This window comes from Pholis gunnellus (genome assembly GCF_910591455.1).
Source record: "Pholis gunnellus genome assembly, chromosome: 20".
Classification (NCBI taxonomy): domain Eukaryota; kingdom Metazoa; phylum Chordata; class Actinopteri; order Perciformes; family Pholidae; genus Pholis; species Pholis gunnellus.
Window position 1 is genome coordinate 17495352 of NC_136547.1, and position 15706 is coordinate 17511057.

The 15706-nt window shown below is 44.8% G+C and overlaps 1 protein-coding gene across 5 annotated transcripts in view; it reads right to left on the reverse strand.

Annotated features, from left to right (window-relative positions):
* Window positions 1-10005: 10005 nt before the first annotated feature.
* The window catches only part of LOC306712399 (partitioning defective 3 homolog), a 305150-nt gene continuing 299449 nt past the window's right edge, over window positions 10006-15706 (reverse strand). For all 5 annotated transcript variants that reach the window (XM_079181659.1, XM_079181658.1, XM_079181656.1 and 2 more), the window contains one exon: window positions 10006-13452. In XM_079181659.1, coding sequence (XP_079037785.1) covers window positions 13023-13452 — 430 coding nt within the window. In that variant the 3' untranslated portion in view covers window positions 10006-13022. The remainder of the gene's footprint in view (window positions 13453-15706) is intronic.

Here is a 15706-nt window from a genome sequence, read left to right on the forward strand (position 1 = left end):
TGATTGTGTAATTATATCAGTACAATAAGTTGGAGACGAAGCGCGGCGCTCCCTGTTGCCAAGTGCAACGATCTCCACTGCAATCGTTAAGTCCACTTGTAAATGTTCTGCTAATCGATTGTCTTTTTTTTAACCTACAGCCTATAATCTGCAATGTATTTGCAACTCCCCGTGTGAAGCTTTATCCCCGCCGCACTCATCCGGTTACATTCCACATCAGTTTTTTTTCCTGTGTGCGCTTGGATCGACAACGGGGCACACGCCAATCAACCCCCCCCCCCCCCCCCCCCCCCCCCAACCGCCTCTGGAGATGGAGAAAAAGGCCGTCCCGGGGTCACGACACTCCGTGTTCTCATTCAGAGAAACCCCACTGCTGTTCTTTTCTCATTACCCACAAGCCCCGTGTCTGTGCAAAAAAAAAACCTTCAGGACAGCGCGCCTCAGCCTCAGGTCAGAGGTCAGGTATTATTGAAGTTGTTTTTATTTATTTATTTCTCCCACACACGCTTGAATTTGTGTCACTGTAACCGTGGACAATGTTGTAAATCAACAGAAAAAGATTGGGACTTTTTTTTTTTGCCCATCTTCTACAGAACTTGAGTCTGTTCTCATGTCCCCCCGTGACTGCCTGGGGAAAAAAAAGTATTATTTATTCAGAAAGCAAAAACTTGTGCAGGAGGGATTAAGACCAACAACCACAGAGGGGGGAATGAATAGGCTTTTGTCAGCCTCCCAGTCCACACAAACATGAGCAGCAAAGAAAGAAAAGCTGCTGCCATATTCCCAATTAATACTGTTCCAACTCACGAAACACACTAACTATTTGAATGCGCATGTGAAATATGAGATTTTATTCATAAAGAGATGAATATGAACCACTGTTTGTCATTAATCATTCAAGTAGAACAGTGCTGTAGGTGCCTATATAAGCCACTACAGGCAGCGTATTTCCATGAATCATGAGTACAGGTGCATTGGGCTTGACAATTGCCTTTTGGTATTTTCCACATCCCATTTTCAAAGACGTTGGTGTGTTTCAAACACATCTCCCATCATCCACTGCTTTACAGCCGTCAGCCATAGAATCATGGGAACTTGGTGAGCATGAAAACAGTCCATCCAAGCTTCTCACAGGAGGAAAGGGAAGTCCTTGATAAACATGATCAGGGTGCTGTTGGATTGATTTAAACAGGTTACTTTGGTCCCATAGGGGAACTGGTTCAACGTGCTGACTATACAGTACTAAGTAAGCTATGAATATAGAGAAGACCACAATTTCTGCACGCAGCACAAACTGTTGACTAAGTGAAAGAAAAGCCCGATCATGAGTCATCATAGAGGAGTAAAATTGTGGACAAACAGTGACATAAAGCCTGCTGATCCGGCTGGGACGCTAACTCTAACATAAGGACCGTCTCCATCTCCCGGAGAGGCCATTTTTAAAGCAAAATTCTGTTCATATCTTAGCCTTGACACATTGCACCTTAAGGAAGCCTGTTATTGTTCTTGTCTTAGCTATAAAAACCTTGATCGGACTGTTGGAATTCGTCGGTAGTGGTGTGTGTTGCTGACATGTTTCTGCTCCTGGGCTTTCTTTTTCTTTGTTTAACTAGCACATGCGATGAAGCCATGTTATGTCTGAATCAACTGTAACGTGCCCAGGAAGCCGCAATTCACTTGAAATTGTTCTGAAATCTGCCTGGATACCAAACATCGGCAATATTTTGTGAACAAACTAGCTCATCATGAACAGAGCAAACCACTTTGGCAGACGACGCCACATCCATTTGACTGCTTCTGTAAATTAGCAAATGAAATGCACGTTTAGAGCAATGGTTACTCCGTAACATTGGTCAGGGTGGTTAGTCTCTTACTTTGGGAACAAAATGCTAAATTGAATATATTTGGCCAAATGAGACCAGTGGGATTAAACCTTTTAAAAATAAACATCCATGCTCATGAGGTCGAGGATGGTCCACCCCGTGTGGCAGCAATGCTAAAGTAAGGGGCATACATCTTCACCCTTTGATAGACAATAAAGAATATTTATTGGTGTGTATTTCAAGCTATCCCCACTTTATTCTCCTCTGAATACACAATGATTTAACAGGGGAAGCGTGTAGTGGACCAGCCCCCCCCCCCCGCCGCCCCCTCACAGCAGCTGTTGGTGCAGATGTAAGGTGACAGTAATCAATACTGATTATTAAAGTGGGAACACCATCTCTAGTGTGTGATTAATCTTCATTCCCGCATGTTTACAGAGCCTCCTCTGGCCCGTTCGCCTCAGAAGGGGAGCGCTCCCCATTATCCATCCCCAGAGACGAGGAAAAACAAACCAGCGTCACCATTAAAGATACTCACTGTCACTGTGGAAGAAAGCAGGCACACGCCGTCAGCGGGCCGGGGGGGCCCCACACGTGCTGCAGTAGCAAAGCGCGGCGTCAGGTAGCGTACCGGGAAGGGAGTGGACGGAGAATATGTGTGTTTGAAAATCTAAAACTGAGTTAAAGAGCGTCTTGAGGAAACGATATATATATAGTATATATAGTTTTATGTTAATTGGCTTAAATGGTGAAACAAACACACATTTCCAGCCCTGAGTGTGCCAGTTTGTTTGAATATTAGTGATTTGCAAAAGCAATGTGTTTTGAAGGAGATGTAAAGCTGCCTGGATTACATTTTTTCTATCATCACAATAAGGAAATGTTTTTGGTTAGATGTATTTGCAAAGTCTGCCAATGTTCATACTGAACATATCTGCAAAACCCTAAGAATGTATTTAAATTGTTTTCTCTACAAAATCTAGGTCACTGTGAAAGCATGATAAACGTTTTATGGTTACATTTAGGCGACTAAAAAAGCACGTGGTTAAGGTGAAAGAAATCCCAAAGCAGGACCTGTTAACTTTTTTTAAAAATGTAACCAAACCACAACCTTTCCTTCTATCCTTCATCAAAGTCATTTATTAGATTTTGATCTTTGCATCTACCTAGCTGGTATTAACGCTGCAGGACATGTAAAACCACAACACCGTACGCTAATGTGCTATCCAGCCAGTAACCTTGCTGGTAACTAACAAAGTGTCTGTGTGAGGCATGTTGCACCCCGTTGCTCTTTACAAAAGTTAAGTCCTGTAACCTTGCAGTGTGGCAGCTACTGTGGAACAAACAATTCATCATCCTTGCTCCACTGCATCCACAATCAAATTCAGATTAATGTTTAAAACAGAAAAACAAAACAAAAATCAAATTACAGCCACTTAGGGGTATGGATTGTTTGGTTTGGGGGCATTTATGCTACCAGGTCAATTAAAGTAAGAATCAATAAAACAATAATGAAACAATAATGAGACTCTGGCGTCACGTGGAGGGGGGAGAATAAAAACAACCCGAGGTGATAATGCTAATCGCTGGTATATGACGCGCGCCCAGTGCCCATGTGGGAGCAGGTATGAATCATGTACCTACAGGGGGGGGGGGGGGGGGGGGGGGGGGAGCGCTGCTCTGTGCGCAGATGTGCGTTTGATATGCATCGCCGGCGCACCATTAACATTTTGTGGAACTGGGCTGAAGGCTCCTGGTGCCTCTCGTCTACATCGCCTGTGACTGCAACAGATGGTCGGCAACCTCTTTTCACAGGCTCCGCCCCCCCCCCCCCCCCCCCCCCCTCTCCTCCCCACCGTGCACTCCCCCACAGGTGTCAGCCTCCCCCCTCCCCACCCCACCCACATCGTTAAATAATCCCCAGCAGCCGCCTCGCCCCGCCTCCCTTCCCCATCCTTCCTCTGTTTAATCCGCTCTTACCCCTCCTCTCCTCGCCTCCCCTCCTCCTCTAGAGAACCCCCCCCCCCCCATCACTCAGCACCTGTGAGGATCCCACCGAGAGAAGATAAGGCCTTCTCTCTCCCTGAGTGGGAGATGAGGAGGGGCGGGCGGGCGGGGGGTCAGGTAGAACAAAGAGAGAGACAGTTCATGGAGACATTGGGAATTCTTGACAGCTGTTTCATTCGGAAGGCAATCTCCTCTCGCGGGTGCCATATCTGAAAACGACGAGGGGAGGAAAGAAAAATAACAGAGAGCGGCTGCATTCTCAGGCAGGGAAAAAGGGAATAGACGGGAGATCTTTAGGAGAGTTCAGAGGATTAATTTGACACAAGGCAGAGAGGATGGTAGAAGGCAAAGAGGAGGAAGAGGAAGAAGGGAGGAGGGAATAAAGAAATGCTTTCTTTGTCAGAGTAATTGCTCTCAGCCAGTCTAGTGTGCAAACTGGGGAGAGATTATGGGATTTATTCCCATGTAGATTTTCAGCAGAGACGCTTTGCCGGAGCCATTCTGTTCCCTTCAGCGGAACGTGTGGCCTGGGATGTTCTTGGTATAAATACATAAATACATAAATACTGCTGGAGCACCATGCCTTTTATTCCCCGGGACAGTGAGGCGGAGCGGGTGCACACGGATCAAATGTGCGTGCGTGTCAAGGCAGACAAATGAAGTGTCAACATAAATGACAGCATATGTGTTTAGCGTATGGGAAGCGGAGTGGCAGCCCGCAAAACGGCGCGGCCTTTGTTTTGCAGCGGGAAAACAAGGCTTTGTTCAGTGTCAGAAGGCAGAGACTCTTTCACAGAAACATAATAATCTCTGCAGTTAAAGGTGGATAACGCAGAAGCCAGCGAGACGGATGGAAATACTAATTATAGATGCTATCGCGCGAGTACATGTTCGGCAGAATAATTCATTCATTTGATGTGGAAAACCAAGAAACAACCTGGATTTGGGGGAAGAGATTATTATGAGATCAAAACCGCGGCGCATATTTGCATTTGTTGTGCTACTTTTGTTTACCAGAATACTTCAAACAATGCATTACCATTTCAAAGCTGGTCAAGTACGTGTAATTCCTCGTCCACACATGAAAACAAGATAAAATTGTGTTTGTCGATTTCATTTGATTATATATTTCCTTGCCTGCCCGCAAGCTGACAGTACGAGTGCAGCTGTGAACCACCAGGTCGTCTTAGCGGTGAACTTGTGCCGACGCTCTCTGACTCAAACGGCGTCGTGTGCATGAAGAAGGTGCCTCACGCAGGACGGACGCCTCAAAGGCTCCTCCCTGAAGAATCAAAGTCGACCTCTGTTAGAGGAGAAACTGTCATTCCTCACGTTTCCTTTCCACACGTGTCGCCAATCAAACGGCCCTCAGAACACCTCCTGTTTTCAATCGGGCTCTTTGATGGCCTTCAGCAAAGGGTCCTGAATGTTTCCCTGTAGTGTGTGTGTGTGTGTGTGTGACCTCGGAACATGACAGGTCCGATTACCTTCAACGCAGCCCACCAGGGAATGCCCCGTAGATGCCCACAAGCTTCTGTTTCTACAGTAACTTGTGTAATCATACTAGCGAGAACAAACGCCACCAGATTTTACAGTCCTGCATTACACCACAGCGAAGTCGCTGTCCCGCAAACAGTTCTGAGGCTTCAGACGAGACAGCGCGTCATAAAAGCGCTCCAATGAAGTTGCATCACAACCGAAGCAGAGACCCCGAGTGTTTCATGTACTTTGTAGTAGCAGGTTTTCATGGCGACCTCAAATCCCACTGGAGCGTAAATAAAATGTTTCAAGTAAAACATCAAGCCCAAGCTTTCAGGAGGAGGGTTGGGGGACTCTTAATAACACACGCTTGTTATCTTGATTGTTTCTCCTCGTTTGCGTCGCCTTCGGGGCGGCAGCCGAACCCAGGCAGCGTGCGACGCTCCATGGGTGGCAGGATGGGAAAGGGCCTGAGGTTAGATTGGTACAGGAAGAGGAGGCCTGTTGGGGGGGGGGGGGGGATGCTGCTTTAGCCTGGTTGGGACCAATTCTGGCCCAAGGGGACCTCATTTCATAGCGTGCTCTGGGGTCAGTGATATGGCGTCATATCAGATGGTGACCTTCCAGTTGATGATTAACATGTGCCCAACAGCAACACAGATCAATAATTGTAATCTGCTGTTGGAGTAAACATGAAATGTGTTGATAAGAATCCTTGGAACCTGTCAAAGAAGTAAGTAAGTAACATAATCTGACTTTGCAGCTGGTAGAAAAAGACTTTTTGCAGATGCATTTTCATAAATTCAACAGAAAGTTTCTTAAAACTACAGTAACTCTTCTTTTATTCTGCCCAAACCAATCATTTAAAAGACCTGAACTCTTCCACTTCTTTGTACCCGACGGGGAGGAACTTCACCTGGAGAGTGTAAAAGTGCAGTCGACCAACAAAACGTACTCGCAACACAACAAGGGTCATTTACACCATCGCATTAAAACCTATACTGTATACACCATATACTTCAAACGTAATTCTTCGCATTGGAAAAAACGAAACAAATAACATATAGTATATTTGCAGTGTTGTTTTGGTCTTGGCTGTTTTTAAGATTAGTCTGATTCTTGAAATAAGCACACTAATCCAGTTTCTCTGTTTGGGATGTGACTGTGACATGAAATCACAATTTCAGGCTTCTTTCCTGTTAGCTGCAACAGAAAAAGATGGAACATAGGACGTGGACAACATGAAGAAATAAACTAATACAAATGGTTTGAGATATTTTATCATAAAACACTGTGCCTCATACAGCTTGAATACATTACAATGTTTCCCATATTGTAAATTATGAGAGACATCGGACACAGTATACATCCGTATACCGTGAATTCAATTCCCTCAAATTGACGTCAGTCTTGAGGGTTCAGTGAGCTCAGTTGCGGCGGCTTCATCCGACACACATCCCCGACTGTTACTAAAGGTCAATCGTTGGGCCTATTGCCTAAAACACTTCCCTCCAGTTTCACATTATATCTTGCTGAACAAAGTGCTTGTATTCCAGATGAGATGAGAGGCCGTTCTGGTAGACACAGTACTCTCTCTCTCTCTCTCTCTCTCTCTCTGTTCCTCATCTGGCCATCTTTTCAGTGAGCCAGTTCATCTGTGACTCGCTCTGTTTCTCTCTCTAACACACACACACACACACACACGCACACACACAAAGCCCACTCCATGGTCTAGAGAGTGAAAGGCATTAGCCTTCCCTTCTCCACCCACACATTACAGAGACCAGCTTCTCTCCTCTGGTACACACACATTCACCAGATGTTGCCCAAAGCTCTAGGAGAAGAACCCCCAGGTATGTCTATGGCTCTTTTTTTTCTTTTCGCATCTGCCGAGATTTATGACCACGATTTTTCCTACTACGCCGGCTTCCTCTTTTGAAATCCCACAGGGGCAGCAGATCGGGGATCAGAGGGAGAAGCAGGTTCTTCAACCCAAAACATGTGACTCAGACTCACCAGGCTGAAAAGAGGAAGAAGAAAAAAAAGATCTCCCAAATCCCCAGACACTCGCCTTTTTTTTAATCTAGTGACGGTTCACACAAACCCCATCTGCTTCTCATATCAGCACGCTTGCACTTGGCAACACGGGATCTACTGGTCTGGCCTGCAGGGGTCAATAGGACAGAGTGGAGTAATGAGATCACACTGAGTCTGCTGTTGATCACTGTACAAAAAGGTTTTCATTATGGAGTATTAAGAAGGCTGGAATGCAAAAGGGGGGATATTAAAGACTAGGCAGAGCTCTCTCTGCGTGAGTAATGATCAGACAGCTTTACTGTTCCCTCAGGCCTTAAAGTGTTAAGGGTGCAAGCTGATACATCCCACTAGGTTATATGCTGCGTTGTGTATCATGCTAGGATGAGACCTATTGTGTTTTGATGGCTTTACATTACCTCTGTGGATACAACGACTTGATTTGTGTCTGTGATGTCGGTTCTGTAACGATGACGTTACTGTAGATGAGAATATCCCTTCTAGACATTTCCACAAATCACAATAGAAATATAGCGACAGACTGAACATTTTATCGTCCATAAAAGCTAACGTTTCTCCATACCATATGGTATCTATCTCCTAAATGTTATTTCTAAATCTGGAGAGGACCATATCGTCTGTGTCCTATTAAACTCTATCAGTCCCAGTGGGATGCCGCGGTCCCGTCCACTGTTTGAGCGAGGCTTGCACATGAAGCGATTGGTCCATATCATTGGCAATAAACTTCCTGGTCCTTCCAGGCAAAAAGAGCTATCGTGCCTGCAAGTAACCTCTCCTTATGTAATATTAAGGCAAAAAGGGGAGAGATTGTAAAAAGTTATTTGCCTCTATTATTTATTGGTTATAATGCTTTTGTAAATAAGCACATTCTTTGAGTTGACCGTGGAGCCCGAGGAAGTCAGTAAGATTAGTGACATGGTGGTATTTGAGTTCAAACCTGAGTAAAAGTTACATTTAGTAAATATTTGTTTTACTTTATCAGTGATTTGAACCTGTATTATTACAAGTTATCATATTCAGAATTCTGAGAACATTTATTTCCAGGCAAACCTAAATTCCACATTTATATATAATCCATTATAAATATTGAATGGAACTATTCACACAAAATAAATGTCCATTTTCAAACAAACAAAAATGTGCAATAATTCTATATCTGAATCTAATGAGCGGCTTTGAGAGGCTGAGAAGTATTGATGCAGATTTTGGCCTGGGACTGAAGGGTATAATTGCATTATAAAACGTTTCCACAAGTTAACATTATAGCTTGAAACACTCAATATTCTTCTTATATACTACACAAAATTGGCACTGACTGACCAGCTTTGTAAAGAACAGAAGGATGTCATCTGCATATAATGAAATCCTATAAACTGATGTGTACAGATCAAAATAGCGAGGGGCTCATTTTCTACAGCATATAAAAGTGGTTTAAGACGACGCCCCTCTCTCGTGCCACACCTCGGGGAGCATTCTGTCGATAAAAGCTCTTTGCACGTGACCAAGGTGAAAGCTGAAACGTTGCTCGGGGCTTCAGTCTGTGAAGGCAGACTGGACCAAACGCAGGATCATTCCTCTACATTTGCTCTATCGACACTCAATCAAAGGTAATATTGAAGGAAATGGGACTGGTGGCTCTGCAGGGTAGTTCAAATGCAGTTACTTCAGAGACGGTGCGTTTAAACTCCCCCTCGAGGTATTATTCAGGGTAAAAGCTCCTCTCGGTCCATTCAGTCTGGGCAAAATCCCACAGTTTGGTTTGCTCATCCTCTTCACCTTAATTCTTACCCGTATCCACAAAAGCTGATGTATGGACGAGTGGGTGTCTTTATCCCGGATGCATGTGCTTTCTAGTATATTTCCACTCTGACCACATTGATTCTTTCAAAGGCCTCTCCCTTCCTCAGGATGAAGACAGATCTGGCAGGAGCTCTGTGATGCAGGGCCAAATCCTAAAACCTGCTTTTCTCCCCCCCCCCATCCCTCGAGTTGCACATCATAAATTTTACTATTGTCTTTATCACCATAGGAGTCACCAGAAGATGTTATTAGAAGTTCAGCCAGTTTGAGGCGAAACCTCCCCGCCAGCCGCTACACTGACCTATCAGGGATGGAGATTAAAGAGATGGAGAGACAGGGAGGATGTGTTCTGATCGGACTTTTTCACGGCCACCTCAACAAATGTGGGAGCCACATTTTGAGCTGGTGCCAATGGAAAGCTGTAGCTATTGCAGAGGTCCAACTTGTTGTAACATTCCTCCAGTTAAGAGCAGAAATGTTCAGAAAACCTGGATTCTTTTTCTTGATTTCATTTTTAGCTGTTAAAGGTATGAGGAAGGATCTGACAACCAGATGACTAAAAATATTAAGACATCTACTCAACTAAATACATCTGAAAGACACAAGGCAGATTTATAATTACAATGGGGAAAAAATGGAAACAAACGGTTTCATTTTGAGCCCCTAAAATCCTTAATATCATATCTTAAAAACTGCAGTATAGAAGAAGCAAAGTTATTAAAAAAAACATTTACTTCCTTTAATTATGCATCTTATTTCACTGGTGTGTCACAAGCAGAGACACCATTAGTGAATGTTAAAGCAGCACAATCAAGGGAAATTATTGTTACAAGAATTTGAATCCACCCTTAATTTATTCACTGAAAAACAAAAGTTGATATCGTATGTACAGAGAATGGCAGAAACCGTTCTTAATGATACAATGTTGTAAAAAGGAAAATTGCACTGTGCTTACATATAAGTCATTTTTTTTACCACCATAGTACCATATTGTGGATAATAAAACACAATGAGGGATGGTCATAAAAACACAATGGAACAATAACAATATATTTTCTCATTTCTCCCAGGATTAAAAAAAAAAAAGAGAAAAATCCACCGAAACAATAGCTTGATGGGAAGAATCCATGTGTCACAGAGGCGCTGCACAAACATCAACTACACAACAGAAATAATAAACGTGCATTATGGGATATTATCAAATTTGCATACGAGGAGAAAAAAACCTGTTAAGATATTGCAGGCACTTGAACCCCTCCCCAGCTCATGATGGGGACTCATAAAACATGGGAACGTCAGTTAAAACCGCTTCTGTGTCAGAGTTGCCCCCCCCCCCCCCTCAAACACACACACACACACAAACAAAACCCAGTCTGATTCTGCCCCAGAAGAACAAACAAACAAACATGTGAAAGTGACAGATGAAGGAGAGACATGAAGAGAAGAAGAAGAAGAGACAGCCAAAGTGAGCGCAGCCTAGTTGGTAACCTCGTGTTTGTGCTGCAGACTCAGAGGAATAGTTGTGATTACTCCATTGACTGAATCATCTGCAAGGTCAGGCCTCCCATCTTCTCTGCCTCCTACTCCTCTGCTCTCCTCCCACTCAGCAGCCAAGTGGTTCATGTGGCTGCCAAGACATATTCATAGACATATTGGAGCATCCAGTTACTGGCAGCGTTCACAGACACTTAAACACATGTCCACCTACACACACACACACACACACACACACACTGGAACATTGGTAGACAAACAAACATACTGAACTGTATTTCACATTCCCTTTTATGTGTGAGAACATATTTTTTCATGTACTCGTGAGGCCCATAGACCCTCCACTGCAGTAAGTCTCCAGATCCTACTCCTAACGACTAGAAAACAGGAACCTTCTCTTAGTCCTGACCCCGAGGTCTCTGGAAATAACAGCTTTAGATGCACACAGTCATTTGAATGTTTATTAATGGGACATGAATACGTCCTGGGCCTCCAGCAGCGTGTACGCAGGGGGCTGGTCGCTGCTGGACGCCCCGCTGGAGTCTGAGCTGACAGAGTTTCTGGTGAACTTGCAGGGTTTTGTCGGATTTCGTGTTTTCAAATCCGACCTGGTGGCACCGACAGCAAGCATTAAAAATAACTGATGGACTCGTTTGCTTGTGCAAGTCATATACAGGCCTCAGTATTAAACTGAGACTGCTTCATTACCAGTGAAAAGTTCCTCACACTAACTTTAACTATGACTGGTAACAAAATACATTTCCAGATTGTTTGTAGCTTCCTGCACTCGTTTCAGTCAGCGGTGTGTTTACATGCACTTACTGTAAGAAACCAGGCAACGGTTGGATTTTTCCAGCGTTTTTCATAAAACGTCGTGTAAACCAGAAACCTGGTTTCCATAATCGGGGTAGGGGATTACAGAAACCTGATTTCCCCAGGCAGAGAAGTCTTGGCCATGTATACGAGTAACCAGGTTTTACATGCAGACATTTGCATGACAAAGACTTCCAACAGGGGAAGTGTTGCTGGGCCAGCTGTGCAGCGGGGAAAGATCATTTCATGCAGCAATGCATTCCCATATTCGATGATAATATCATCCCAACTGACATACATACACACACACACACGCATATACACACTCACACACACACACACTGACAATGCACCAGTAATTATTGATTGAACCACAAACAGACCTCCCAGTGGTTTCCTACCAATGGAAATGATCAAGACAAGGAAAACAAAAATCAGCACTATTGTATCGGCCCGATGGATGGGCGGTCTCGCACTGAGAACAGACTGCAGAGGTGATGTGGTTTCCCATGAAACCACCCTGATGAAATATTCAGAGGAACAACTCAGACACCTCGAAGGCCAGCGGGCTTCGGTTACAGCCGAATCACTGTAGGCGAGGACGGGGCCAGAGCCACGCGAGGCAAGGTCGCCGCTTCTTCCTTTCTCGTCATACATGACAACATACACACACACACACACGAAAAAGGCCCATTCATTTTTAATGAGGTCCATTAATTAATAACCCAGACCTGACCCCGTTTACACTGCTGGATTCCCGGTGTGGGCGGGACAGGGTGGGGATAAAGGAGATCTAAAGCTGTTGTCCTCCGAGATGGCCGCATGCTGAGGGTGACAGTGTGAAGAGAACAAAGCAGCCAGCAGAGGAAGAGAGAATTCAGGATTATCGTATTGTATACCGGGGTGTGGGTGGATCTGGAAGGAGGTTGGGTAAATATCTGAAACCAAAGGGGACAACGAGGGTGGAGTGAAGCGGTCACGCTCAAACCCCCCCCCACCAGCTCTGACTCCACAGTTCACACAAGCTGCTAAACACTCCGCCCTTTGTCACCACATGCCAACCCCTGCCAGCACGCACACGCGCACACGAACTACACACTCACATGAACGCGTACTCAAAGTCCCCATGAACGGCAAAAATAAAGCCTCATCCACACCAGCGTTGTAACCGACTGAGATCCCTGCCGGCATGTCGGATGTCTGGCCGCTGTGAATGTATCAGATGGATGGCTCAAAGCTGAGTCCAGCAAAGCAGAAGGGATGCTGATGCTGACCGAAGGGGAACAGTCGATGGACTAGAAGGCACTTTTACACATAGTTAAGACGATCGCGATTCTGGACAGTAAAACATCTCAAAATTAGTTAAAAAGGATAATGGTTCAATATCATTACAAAAAAAAAAATCTTTTTTTTAGTTTTACATATTAACATTTTCTGTCAACAGTCCTATAAAAATCTTTGTATCTCAGCATTTCATTAAGCGCACAGACTCATTTCCCTCTTTATGTTTCTTAGAATCAGTCCGAATCTCCCAAAAGTCTCGTCACTGTCTCAGGAGTAAAAAAGCCTCCCTTTCTCTGAACCCTGGAGCCTGCTGAGCTTGGCGAGCTGTGAGGGCGACGGGGGTACGTCCTGTCTGTAGGGGCCCTTGGACTGAGGCGGGGCCTTCACCGGGGCAGAGCCCGGAGCCTGAGCGTGGTCTCTGCCGTGGTCGTGGGTGCCGCCGCTGGGGTTCTCCTGCGCGGGAGGCGGCCTGGTCTTGTTGGCCTCCTGCTCCCTGCGTCTCTGGTCCTGCCTCAGCAGCTCCTGGGTCTCCAAGAGGGCGCGGGCGTTGAAGCTGGACGTGGCCAGGTAGCCGTTACGTGATCCATGGCTGCCGGAGTAGCGGGGTTTCTCTTTGGGTGTCTGGAATCCCTCCGGCGGCATGTACACCTTGTCCCACGAGTCCTGGGATGCCGTGCTGGGGTTCTTTCGAGGTTGCCTAAACACACACACAGAGACAGGTAAAGAGGTCAAACGCTCTGTTGAGTGAGTCACCTTAAACAGCGCCTGAATCTAAAGAGACCAAAGTAGGAGAGCAACCGCTCAGAAAAGATTGCTTTTTTGTCCGTAGCGGCCCCCGGGTCAGTGCTATTGAAGGGGAATTCAAAAGAAGCTGCACTTCAGCAGAGAATGTGGCCATTTTCACATTTTGCCGGATTAAAAGGCGGGAGGCGGTCGTAGCGCTGAGTTAAAATACTGAAGGCAACCCGAGTGGAACAAAGGGAGACGTGTTGTAGTCTGCTGCATGATTACACTGAATCCTGGGACACGGGGACAAGAAAGAGACAGGAAACAAACGGGGGAAGCCTAAAAATGCCCACAGCACTATTAGTTCCACATTGTAAACAAACACAAATGTTAAAACCTCCCTGAGAAAAATGGCTGCTTTCATCCATTTAACTACTTTTTTGGAGATGCAGACGGCTGCACTTACACCACAGACAGAGTAATGGCAGGCCTCGCGGCGTTATCCGCCTTCTACTCATCTTCGGTCTGCCCACCAGAACCCTGCACTGACAGGACAGCCCGAGATGCACGCGTATTATCTCTCATACAAACAAAAAAAAAATAATAACGTCCAAGCATGCCTTCCGCCATACGTACTCCCCTTTCTGGAAATTGGCCCCGGAAAGCTGTCATTGGGAACTGCCAGGTCTTTGGCTAAAGTGTTGAGGCTGCTCCTCCATTATTAGGATCCATTAAGGGCCCGCCGTGCGATGGTAGAACCTGTGACAGTGTCTTTTGCGTCGAGGGTGCTAAGAGAAATCCCATTCACACCTCGCTGACCCGCTGAGCGCTTAAAAGGCTTTTGAGTTCACGGCACACGAGCCTGAAGAGGGAGACAGGGACCCAGCATGCTTTCAGGAAGAAACGCCTGCATGTCTTATCTGGACGGGTCTCACTGCAGACAGTCTCAAGACAGGACGGGCTATTTATTGTTCAAAGCACTTTTGTTTCTAACACAAAAGATTTAGTTTTCTCTACAACTGAAACCTCACAATAGAGATGATGACGATCAATTCTACCTTGCACCTTGATTTCTTATTTTATATGTACTGCTAGGTTGCTTGACAGGTAAAAAATGACTTAGATGATACATTTGACTATATCAAAAGAACATAAGTTCTCCAAAGCTTGATTTATACTTAAGAGCGGACCTCATAGCTATACGGAGACTATACAAGTAGTCACCTAAGATACATCGTAGCTAAAGTGTTTTCCTGAACGACACCCTGGGGCTTGGGCGGATACAGAGACACCACTTGGTAACCGCAAGAACCAAATTGAAGAAAGACTCATTTTGACGTATTAGAGTTCTTACAGAGGGAGTTTTGGATATCTCTTTGTATCACCCCATACATCTGAAAATACTGTCAACAGCCATGTTAGTAGAAATAAAATGTTTTATAAATCAGGCTATGAATTATAGATAAACAAAAAAAACGTTTAAGTGCAACTGAAGTGGAGATTTCTGGCTCAGAGTAAGAAAAAACTCAACGAAACTTAAAAGATATGTATTTTAAATTCCATACATTTGAAAGCCACTATCGGTGATTAGGGTACATCGTACATTACATTAAGAAGTTATTTTGTGTGTTACAAGTTTTCTGAAATGTGACGTTTGTATAAACGAGGCAAAACACAAACTTTTGATTAATTCAAGAGAAATCTACTGATGTAAATCGACAACGTATTAGAATAAACACCTACATGTGTAGTTTGGATGTTTTCTTTCCACCAGTCTGAGTCCACTGTCATGGAAGCAAAATAGCCCAAAATCTCAAAAATAACCAGCACAAGAAAAACAATGTTCTTGCCTGAGGTTGCAATTTTCAATCAAATAGTAAAAAATATGAATTACTGTATTTTCTTCCCTCTAGCCAGTTCGTTGAAATCTCCATCTCTGAGTTATTCTAATGAAAGTCTCACATTTCCACCATTACTAATGAATGCCCAAGTGGTCCACAATATCTAAGCACATGTCACTGTGATGTCAGTATCTGAGCCTTTGGAGCTTCGGTCTACATCTATGCACGCCAGGACAAACGTGTACGCATGTATGTGCTGTACATGCAGCACAAACATATCACCTCGTTCGGCTCTGAGTGTGTGTGCATGCATGCGGAGCGCGTGTTTAGTACGTGGGTAATTGGCGGAGGGGCAGCTGCAGGGACAGACTGCAGAGAGAGCCC